General features: G+C 27.4%; 1 protein-coding gene across 3 annotated transcripts in view; it reads left to right on the top strand.

Annotated features, from left to right (window-relative positions):
* Window positions 1-12,511, top strand: part of LOC111612855 (CCR4-NOT transcription complex subunit 3-like) — a 146,472-nt gene that overhangs the window by 80,079 nt on the left and 53,882 nt on the right. For all 3 annotated transcript variants that reach the window (XM_023354126.1, XM_023354124.1, XM_023354125.1), the window contains exons 8-10: window positions 4,757-4,884; window positions 10,200-10,318; window positions 10,402-10,538. In XM_023354126.1, the coding sequence (XP_023209894.1) occupies window positions 4,757-4,884; window positions 10,200-10,318; window positions 10,402-10,538 (384 nt within the window). The remainder of the gene's footprint in view (window positions 1-4,756; window positions 4,885-10,199; window positions 10,319-10,401; window positions 10,539-12,511) is intronic.

Genomic DNA, 12,511 nt, shown 5'->3' with positions numbered 1-12,511 from the left:
ACTATCGTCTGTACAGTATGTAAATTAGGTACCGTAAGTCTAATACAGCACTGTAATTTTATACATTTCTTGTGAAAGAAACATTTCTTATTCAACGGCGATAAAAATTATTTATATTAATGATGTCTCCAAAGTTCAACGAAGTTTTCGCAGAAAAATAAGTTATCAGAAATTGGCCGCGGTTTGGTGTGCTGCTTCGCGATGAAAACAAGCTTGAGCAATGGCGATGTTGAATGGTGCACACTCAGTAAGTAATCCTACAATTTTTTGTTTATAGCATAGTTTATACCGATTATTCCCAAAAAAAATATACATATTTTGGAAATGTTGAGTCGGATTAGTCTAGAATTGATTAATTTTATGGAAGAAAACCTTTCAATCAGCTGTAGTCCGTAAACTTCACATGTGTCTGGCTGTGATTGGAAGGACTCATAAGAAATTGGATTCCTAAAGAATGGAACGTATCTATGATCTTATAGGGGGTCGACTGTACATATGTATTTTTATATTAGTAATATGTTTTATATATTTAATTTTTAAGAATATTATTTTCATCACTTATGATATTTGAAATTATTTTATATTATAATCGAAAGGCTAAATTTAAAATTAATATATCATATTTTGCAGCATTTAAGATTGACTTTTGTTTCAAAACTAGATCCACATAATCATTTTTTGCATCCTAAATAGTGGATCCAGGCTTTGGGTTCAGCTTTAGATTTGGGTATACTTTAGTTCAATGATTCAAACAACAAATTCAGAATGGATGTTTGATATATCACATGAATAATTTCATTTATCAAAGAATGATTAAAACAGTACTAAATAAACAAGAAATATTTAGTAAATAATTCCTCAAACTACTGTCATAGCTAATAGCCATTGGTCAGGAAAAATCCCTCACTAATTATTGAATCTACAATATCTACAGTAATATCAGAATTATATTTTCTACAACAATGCATAATAGTGCCTTATAAAAATAAAATAGAACTTTATTTTTAAAAAAATTTTATGTTTTAATACGCTACAATCGAACAGCTGTATGTCCATTGCAAACATGTTGAGTCATTTTCGTTTTGGTAGTACCAATCAAATCTGATACCAACTTGATATGTACTGTATTGTACAGTACATGGAGCAGTCCAACTGCATTTACAGTAACTGACTTCACTAATCTAAATGTAAATCTTTTCAGCATAATGCAGTTATAGAAAATTATAATGAATGTCTAGTACAGATAATGAGACAAATAGTATCATATGGTGTAGTGATGATATATATCTATAGATTTAGAAACTGATACATTAATCTACTAACATACATTTTTTTTTATTTTTCAAACATATTTTGTTTTAAATTTAGAATAAATGCTTTACTGTATAATCTGGTGCATCTTATGTGCTATGAATTATGATAGTCTGGAAAGACAAGACATAAATTCAAATGTTGCAATAATGGCTTCATAAATATCAATATTGGTTATGATTCTGAATGTAACTAACAAAGTGTCATTGTGTAAATAATTTTAATTTTTTTTATTTAATAATAATTTATTTCTAGATAGACAAGAGCATAATTTTATGCTATAAAAATATATTACATATCGTTTGCATAAAAGACCCATTTTTATATGTTAAATTTTTAATGAGTTTTGTTATCTCTTCAATATATACTAGGTAGTCCAATAGTTCAATTAATTTTAACTTGTTTAAAATTAAAATTTTGAAAAATTAGGCAGATAGATAAAACAAAAATTAATGAAATTATTAAAAAAATAATAAATTTAAATTTGATTATCTTTTGTATAAAACAATGCTAAAACAATTTCTATAGTTATGTTATAAAAGAAAGAGAGATGCAATTATTTTTAAAAATTGTAATTAAGGTTCAAAAAATGCAGGCAAAATTAGAAAAATAAAAATTATTTAAAATAATTATAAAAACTAAAACTAAATTAATACTAAATAAATTAAATGTAAGAATTAATTAAAACTAAAAATAATAATTAAATTAAAATTAAAAAGTAATAAAGTAATTAAAACTCTGGCCTTTATGCCAAAACCAGAACCAAAATTAAAACTAATTAAAATCAAATCAATTGAAAATTAAAACATTTTAAAAGACTGTTTAAAACTTGGTTTGAAATTTTCAAATTGTAAATCAAATTAATTTTTAAATGTATGCTATTGGTGGATATATATAATAAACATTTTGCTTATTATATATATACTTAACTTAATATTATTTCAATATATATTTAATTATTATAATCTGTGTATATATACATACACAGATTTATTATAATAATTAAATTTAATATGAAAACTAAAACTAAATTTCTATGTCTGTATTCTGTATATAATCAAAGGTTATTATTCAAAAACCAAACTTAAAGAAATGTTGCTATGGGAGCAAATGAATAGCTGTTTTTTCAACTCCAAGTCTGGATCAAAAGTGAAATTTTTTGTGTCTCCCATCCATGGCTAGCACTAGAGTTTGTATTGCTTGGGACAAGAAATTAATTTGATGCCCCTTATTCCCCCACATAATATAAAAAAAGTTTTTTAATGGTAGCTGTTTATATGTTTATTAAGTAACATCTCTCCAATCCAAAAAAAACTTCTGCAAAAGCAATAAAAGGAGTTTTATAACCTGAATTGGCTGTGAGATAGTCTACTGGAAGTTTTTCCGGATTGAAGAGACATTACTTAATAATTAATTAATTAAAAAGAAAGTTGTTTTAAAATGCCATATGTATTAGAAGTGGGAAGCAATTTGCTTGTGTCAACAATAGATTTGACACCTAGAGTTATTAGTGCAAACTACATATAGGTGGCTGCCATGAGTATAAAGTCTGCGGTCTGTTAGAATTAGAAAGTGTTCAACCTACAACGTTGACAAATGACACAACACAATATTAGCGATTATGGTGCAGACTGAAGGAGTGATTGTAAAATGGGATGAGGCGAAAGTCATAAAACGGTGCACTCCCTATCCATTGCATTGGAGATGGAAAAGGTGGATATTTATAAAAGTAAAATGAAAAACCATTGCCTAAATGCTAGGGATGCTAATGCGCTTCCAACAGCATGGAAATATATGATAGAAAAAAGAATGGTACTTAAAATCCTTAAATAATGCTTTTCTAGTTAGCTTTGTTTACTATGTTTTATTTGTTATTTTATTTATTTAATATACACATTTCTTTCAATTTTTTTTAAAGCTAAATTATTTTTTTGAATTTTAAATATGTAAAATATTCAAAAACGGTTTGTTCCATTTTGGAACATTTATAATATTAAACCCGACAATGGCCTATATTAGATAGGTTGAAAACGTTTGTAAAAATAAAAGAATTTTAAGCTCAGCAAAATTAGGTGTTGGTGAAACAGAAGTGAATTATTTGCTGAGAATGAGGTAGATAGATATGAAGTTAGTTTTAGCATTTTCTCTCCTTCTATAAGACATCTTTTTCGATTGCTCACATATTCTAAAATGTCACAAAGTGTAATCATCGTGACTTAAACAACTACGAAATCAACTAGGATCAATGTTGGACACAAATGCAGATAAAATGTTTTGACTACAAAGAGAAAAGTAATCATAAAGACAATACACAAGTAACTCTCTTATGTTGTCAGGCTCGCTATACCCTTTGTGGCAACCATTTTGTCGACTCATATGCCACCTATATTTATTGGCACAAGCAAATTTTTAAATTTTAATTTTATTTAAAATAGCTCAATTTAACTTACATTGCTATGATAGGTTCATTGCTTGTTATTTTCACTCACAAAAATTTATGAAAATTTTCTGCCCTGGACAAAAGCCCAGTTTGCCACTGGCCCTGCTCCTATCCCTACACAAAGACCTTCCTTCCCCTTTGTTAACCCTTTCCACAAATTCATGCTGAGTCCACAGAGGAAGTTAATGGGTAGTCCTTTCGACGAACAAATTATAGACCCCACCTATGATCTGGTATGACCTACTTACATAGTTTCTTTGTAATTGGTTTCAGTTTTGGTGGGGATGGAACATTTTGCTTTTAATTTATATGCAGATCTGGTCATTTGGGATGGTAATTTTGTAATTATAGTGATTTTTATTTCTATTGATATAAGCATTTCTTTGAAATTTAATCTTCCAACAATTATAATATATCTTGAACATGTTTATGTTCCTGAAGACAGATATGATGATTACAGAAAACAAATACATTTTAATATATCAATATTATTATATCTAACATAATTTTAATAAGAGCAACAATTCTCTCTTATGATCCTCAGTTTTATGATTAGTATAAATTTCTTATGTTTGTATGAAATGTCATATTTAATTACTTTCTGTTGACAGTGTAATAATATATAATTTGAAATTTATTTCTAGAAATAAACCCCTAATTTATAACATAGAATCTTTGAGAAATTAAAGTTTAGTTTAGGACTGTTTACTTAACAATGGACTTTTAAGGATGAATTAGTTAACAAAAGTGGAATTTCTATTATAATGTTTTTTATTTTGCCATTTAAATGTTTCTGCACTAAACAAGAAATGTTTTTTAAAGAAACTATCGTATTAAAGAAATAATTTTTAAAATTTTTCTTATACTGTTAATAACATTATAAATACAAAAGAATATTAATTTTTTAATCTTTATTAATAAATACTTCTATAGAAATAAATAATGATTAATTAAATATTAATAAAATTATTTTGTATATATTTTATTAATTTAAAATATTCTTAGATTACACTCAGTATGAACTTGAGACTGGCAATATGGGTGATGATGAACACTCCAATACGCCTACTTCTACAAACTCCAGTTCTCCTGCACCTAGTCCAGGATTGACAAATCATTCCAAGGCAAATGAGGTTAGCACATTATTAATTATATTCAAATTCAGAAATATTATTTAGATGTATGCATCTTTGTTTTAAAAGATAGGAATTTTAAAAAAGCCACAACATTATAATAAAATTAGAAATTTTCCTTTTTAATATTATCAATTGAAAAATTTATTTCTGCTAAGAGACAGTAATGATTTTCTGCATGTTATTTTATATAATATAATAAATACATATCTAAACTGTATAATAAATATATGTCTAATTTTATATATTTTAAATGCTACATGAAAATTGGAAATATAATTATTACAATCAGTGATTTTATTGGTGTAAAATTAATATCTTATTAATTAAAAGTAAAATAACAGAGAATAATTACACATTAAGTATAAATACCCATTTTTATAATAGCATTAGTTGAAATTTATATATTTTTTAATTTAAAAAATCCATTTTACTTTTTTGACTTGTTATATATATTATCTCACTGGGGGTAGTATTGTAATCATGTCAAATGTGACTGGATCTTGCAAACGACACTTTGAGACTCCTGTACCTAAAAAGGTTTTAAGAAAAAGTTCCATGGGTGTGTGCATGTTGGCATTTTGTTTAACATCTCAAGATGGGATAAAAGATTAAGAAATTTGACACAATATCTTCTATACTGGGTCTTTCAACAAGAAGTGCCATTTTAAATTTCGCACCATTTTTCAACTGTCAACATACATCTGTCATTGCAGTGACATTTGACAAGTAAAAACTAGGAGGTTTTCAAATATGGATCGATACACAGTCACACAATGCATTGAAATAGTGAAAATTCACTACAAAAACAGTGAAAATATTGCGGAGATGATTCGTAAAGTTCGTACTACTTTTGGTCATCATCAAGTGCCTTCTTGCACAGCAATAGTGAATTTAATCAATAAATTTGAACATCTCAGACAAGTTAGTGATGTGAAGACTCCAACTCGTGCTGGTCTGGCCAGATCATCTGGAAATATCGCCACTGTAGCTGAAAGTGTGGCCGAAAAACCAAGTTGACTGACTGACTGAGTTGAAATGATGTTGACTGACTTTTTTTGGCCTAAAACTGATGCTATGGATGCAGACAACATTTATTTTCAACAGGACAGTGCCACCTGCCACACAGCTTGCAAAACAATGGCTCTATTGCACGAAAAATTTCCTAGAGATGTGATTTCTCAAAATGGAGACTTCAATTGGCTGCCATGATCAAGCAATTTAACACATTAGACTTTTTTCTTTGGGGCTAAAGTCTATATCAATGCTCCAGCAATGATTCAAGCACTCAAAAACAATATTACAGCTGCTATGGGTGAAATACAGCCACTATTATGCAAAAATGTGATGAAAAATTTCATCAAAAAAATGATCAGTTGTAAGAAGAGTTGAGGTGGACATTTGGCAGATATTGTGTTCCATTACTAACTTCAGAGTTTGTACTTTGGATTAAAAAAAATATCACCACTTTTCACAAAAATATTGCATTTTTCTGTTGATTTAAAATGACACCTCTTGTTGAAAGACCCTATATAAAGGGCATCGATGCTATAAATTTTTGTGGTTAAAGTTTGATGGAGTGGAGTGATAGAGAGGTTTGTGTCATATCTCAGATACGATCAGACTTAATGAAGATTTTACTTGTTATTAGCATTTAGAATTTTTTATTAAACTACCCTCAAAATTATACTTATTGCCATTTTATAATAATTAATAATATGATATTTTATTACAAAAGCTTTTTATAACAGATGGTAGAGCATACAATTTTAACCTTGTTTGCTGGGAAAGTTATTCAACTCATTGCTGGATTGTTTTTCCTATTTTATTTTTGGGTTTGTTAGTTTCCTACATTTTCAGGCAAGTAAAGTTAAAGGAAGAATAAGAAATAATTACTTCATAAAACAGAAACCTGCTGCATTGTTGTTATTATAAATTATAAATGAAAATGCCATAGCTTTTTTAAAGAAATTATTACAACTAGTTATAATTTAAATAGAAAGTTTTGAAAGTTAAATCTGAAAGTTTTGATAGTTGATAAGTTGTATAAAGTAAAAAATTAGTTATACAGGGTGTGCACAAATTATTGGACAATTTTGTAAGATTATATTTTCACTAATAATGTGCCTCATCTGGGACACACACTGAATGCAATTAAGGTTAGCACAAAATTGTAACTATCTCTGTTTCAAATGGTGGTATTTTAGTTCAGTATTAGTGAAAATATAATCTTATAAAATTGTCCCTAATTTTACAAAGCACACCCTGTTTTGTAAAGTGAAGCAAAAAAACAGTATGCATGCTCATTAGTACTTCAGATTGATTTCAAAATTTGTGTGAAAAACTCAATCCATCTTGGTAGTTTTGAAGCCACTTTTCTGCTTATTGAGTACAACTGCTCAATATTAGCAATCTCATGTACAGCCTGTTACTTTCCCGGCTGTTATGTATACAAAACAAGGAAAAGGATAATTACATCAAATTAACCCCCCAAAAAAGTCGTGGCTGGGAGACTGTTCTTCATTTTATTTTAAATAGTTTAACTTTTTAAAGATTTTTGTTTAATAACATTGATGTTATTAAACAAAAATCTTAATTAAACAGTCATCAGTCCACATGTTAAGAACTTTTTTCATCTTCTCAAATATTGGTTCTTTAAGATGCACTTTCATATTTGCAGAAATGGAACATCCTGCAGTAACAGAACCTCTAACTTTTTGTTCATTTTTTATGGTCAGATTGTTGCTTCATGTAAATCTATAGATTTTGCAACATATGATATTTTTTCTCCTTTTTACCGACAATCCAAAATCTGAACTTTTAATTCCACTGAAACGAAATGCCTTTTACAAGATACTTTTTTATTTCTATCAGACATAGTTCTATAAAATATATATATATATTTTAATGTTTATATATATATATAAATGAACATATCACATACATAATTGAAATAAAGTGTTACTCAGTATTCAAACTTAGTTTGTTCCAGAAGGCTGTTCAAATACTGAACAAATTTTTCTCATAAGGAATAATGTAAATTGGATTATTTTAACTAGAATTTACCACAGATTTAACAAGCATTTACATGCTTAAATTATAATTTAAAAAAAAAAAATGTATTCATACACAATACGAAGTGACAAAGTACTCCTATTAATTTTATTGAATTAAATGGAAAGTTTTTGTATATTTTTAACAGCTGCCATTACTTAACTTACATGTATGATTTAATTATAACTGCCTGGAAATTTAAAAAAGTTTAATAACACTTAACCTAAAAATGTTTAAATAAACTTTACAAAAAACAAAGACTAATGTTTAAAAACAAAACACAGTGTCAGTCTTAAATGCTAAGATCTGAAAGTGATGACGACACTTGGTTTCTATAAACAAGGAAGAAAAACATTGCACTGTCAGTTTTCATTAAAGTAAACTTAACAAAAGCACAAAAGAAATTAAACATTTCAATATTGTAAAATCCATGTGCAAATTTGAGACTACATGTATGCTTACACATATAAAAAAAAATAGAATAATGGAGTTTGCACTTAAAAATTGTGAAATATTTTGTATGAAGGGTTTCTCAAACTATGTTAGAGCAAAACTGGAAGTCATGTTTTATGGGGATATCCTCAATTTTCAAACCATATTAGAGCAAAACAGTGTTATGGAAGTGTATAAGGAATATCTGTACTTTTATTTAATTAATAAAACATTTTTAGTTTTATATAGAGAAGATATGCCATAATTCTATTTTTCTTATCTTATTTTTAATTTTATTTGCAATTATAAAAAATATATAACTGTTAATTATAAAAAAAACAACTGATTAAAAAATTGGATAAACAATAGCTTAATGCGTCTTAAGTATGTAGTAAGTCAAATGCTGTTTTATTTTGTTAATGTGCCATACTATAAGGGATGTGAGGGTCAGGGAATTTGCACAGAGTTGGTCAGGGAAAGATATGAAATTTAAAACAAAAATTTGTCTAGGAACCCTGTATACTACCATTGGACATCTCAGATGGTCATAGAAAACAGCATATACAAAATATACTGTAACTGAGCTATAATTATCAACAAAACAATTCTTTACAATAGACAAAACATTACATTCATTGAGAAATGAAACAAAAAACAAAACCACATATCATTCATATATAGCTGTTCCAAAAATCCACAATATACAAAATATACATACTGAAAAAATTAGTAAATACTTGAAATAAAGCATCTGTGGAAGATGGATAAGAAACTTACTGTGCCAATAGTTCTTTCTTGCACAAGTATCACACCACATACACTACAGTAGAGCATCGATTATCTGACTGCATTCTAGTCGGCAAATTCAAATGTTTTGCTAGTGGTGTGGCGCTACAATATTTGGCTATGTCTTGGCTATTTTAATAATATTTTTGTTAAATTTTTGCGTGTTTTAGCTGGCAACATTGGCTCGACCATGAAAGGAAGTCCAGTATTTAAACGAGGCTTAATTTTCTAATTTTGAGTGGTTGTTTGTTTTGTGAGCAATAAAATAATTTTTTATGATACAATAGTGATAATTATTATTTAGAAAAAATTTTGTTAGGCTTAACATTGATGAAAATTCAATGCGAAGTAGGTTAATAGCAATATACTAATATACTATACTAATAATATATTTTTTCATACTTTTCAGTTATCCGGTTTTTTAGTTATCTGACCAACCCCAGTCCTCGATTGAGTCAGATAATCGATGCTCTACTATATATAAAAGTCTAGATGTTGTATACATTACATTATAGGAAGCAGCAGTACTAATCACATCACATAATCAAGAGATTTTTTAATATAGATATATACATAAACAGCATACAAATTAAATAGTAATTTGTTCTGTAGTTAATGTCTTGGCCTGGATCTGGCATTTCATTAGGCATCTGTATAAACTGAATAGAATATGAAATTAAATCAAAATAAGATAAATTACTTGAAATTGTTTTATTATGTGGAATTTAGAGATGTCAAGAAGCAATGAATGCATTACAATCAGTTACATAAAAATTTAAATATTGTGTATTTCATATTTTTTTTATTTGCATTATTAATTAATTAATTAAGGGTTTTTCTTACATGTAATAAGTGTAAAACTTTTTTTAAATAGAGTAAAAAATATTTTAAAATTGTAATTAAAGTATTCTCTGCAAGGAAGAAATTTTATTAATTTTTTATTCCCGAAATTATTTATGTTATTTAAATTAATAAATTTAGCATTTTGTTTATATGATTTTAAATATAATAAATTTAATAATAATAATAATTTTTACTTTTAGGACCAGAGTGGACAGCCTGTAAAACCTGTGCCAATTAGAGCACATAGTTCCTCAAGCTCAACCTCAGGCACAACTCAAAGCCCTAAAGCAGCACCACCTACATCTTCCAGGAATAACAGGTTTTTTTTTTATTTGTTTGATATTATGTGTTGTTTAATTTCTTTTTGTTCAATTATACAATTTTTTTTTATTTGCTATATAGCAGTTCTACTCAGAGCAGTAGCAGCAGTTCACCTTCTCTGAATTCTCATAATAATCATTCGGTTATTTCTCCAACACCACCAACAACACCTTATGCAGTTGCAGCTGCTGCCTCCCAGAACAGTAATTTAAATAAATGTAAGTTTAAATTATATAATATTGTCTTTTAATTAATTTTATTATTTTAAATTTTAAAAATATATAGGTTTTTAAATTTTGGTAGCTACATTTTTTAAAATTATATTTAGATGGTCCATTGTTGCATTAAGTTTTGTTTAAAGGTGAATTGCATTTAAAAAGTTATAGTTTTTATTAATTAATATAATAATAAAATTGTTGTTTTATCTACATTTTTTCTTGTATTTAAGAATTTAGTCCAAATTATATTTGATTCATTGTAAATTATGAAAATTGACTTTTTTTGTGCATAAAAGAAACATCGACTAAACTTTTTCAAAAAATTTGTTATTACATTTTAAGTAGATATGGTATCATGTTTTATATTAACTTTTTTGTAATTAGTTCTACTTGGTCATCATTATTGCAATGGAATATGTAGTAAAAGTAATTAAGTATTGATATAGATGATTAATTTTTATTCATTTGTAGTTCTTATAAATTAAAAAGTAAATGTAAATAAAGTTCTTCGTTAGCCAAGCATTCTTTTCCTAGTTTCAACATAAAAACGAAAGATTAGATAAGTAGTTCACTTAGTTTGTTTTTGTTTATATATTATTTTGTTTGACATTACATTGCTATATTATATTTTAGTTAGTGTAAGTAACATGTTTAATTTGTTTCAAATATGACATTTAAAAATGATGGTATGTTTAGGATTACTGTTGTGCATATAATTGACAAATTATCTGTGTTTAAAAGATAATTTGAAAGACAGTTATAGTGTGGTTTTTAAATTGCAGTTATGAAGTTATAGTGTATGACATATAATGGGGGCTATGTAAAGGTTTTATTTTCATTCTAATGATTTTTTTAGGGTATACACCATTGTGAGTTATACACACAAAAAGACACTACTTATTATTTTGATTATTTAATATATAAATAGAATATCTATGGTCTTTGAATCTGTGCTAACATTTTTTTTTTTCAGTTCAGATTTAGGTTCAAATTAGATGTAATTGAACACATTTGAAATTAAGATTTTTTTTCAATTTTTTTTTTGTATCCTTGTTTACTTTGGACCTATTAATAGGACTTATTTACACTGGTGTAGTTTCCGTTTAGCAAATAGAGGAGCTCTTAGTCAAAACAAAATATCTCAATTTTCACCTGTTTCCAGGGGATAATAAGATGTTTTCTGCCTAAAAAAATTCCTTGTGGGTCTCATCCATCTGTATAATTAGATTTTCTATTGATTGATATGTCAGGGAGAAAATGTTCTGCTTTATGTTGAGAAGGATGCAGAGCATACATAGAGTTGTACCTGATTGCCTTCAATAACTTGGATGGGGGAAATGTTGTCCCAACAAATAATGTTATTATCAAATCATCTGCATTTTTTATGTTATAACTGAGAAAGCCAACAAATCTTAATGTGACTTCATTTTAATCTTACTGTGACAGAGTTGGCAAGTTTTATGACATTCACATTGATTGTGTAAAGCAGATTGGAGTCTTCACTGTATAATTTGTTTCTAAACATTTAATAGAATTCAACAGAGCATTCTTGTAACATCTGACTCTGCATATAGCTTTTTTTAAGGCACATATATTTATTACTCTAGATCAGGGATCACCAAAGTGGTCTATATCGACTCCCAGGAGTTGATATAACATTATTGGGGGTCGACGAAAAGACTAAAACTTACAAATTTTGAACTGAATATTGCTAATCATGCTAAGGATTATCAAGCTTATCCATTTCATTGATTGTCAGTTACAAAAATTATTATTAACTTTTATTATTATTAAATGTAAAAAATGTAAAATTAAAATATATATATTAAAATAGTAAAAGCTCTTTTTTTTTGCTTGTAACACAAATTTTTTGGTGGGGGTCGACAATCAAAAAAGTTTGGCGTTCTCTGCTCTAGATAGTAAGGAAATGCATTCTTTAGGGAGGTGGATACCTGAAGATGATGATTTAAAAT

The sequence above is a fragment of the Centruroides sculpturatus genome, unplaced genomic scaffold, assembly GCF_000671375.1.
Source record: "Centruroides sculpturatus isolate CEXI.00-Female unplaced genomic scaffold, Cexi_2.0 scaffold1619, whole genome shotgun sequence".
NCBI classification, from domain to species: Eukaryota; Metazoa; Arthropoda; class Arachnida; order Scorpiones; family Buthidae; genus Centruroides; species Centruroides sculpturatus.
The sequence above is the reverse complement of the archived record's forward strand: the minus strand, read 5'-3'. Positions and strand labels throughout refer to the sequence as shown.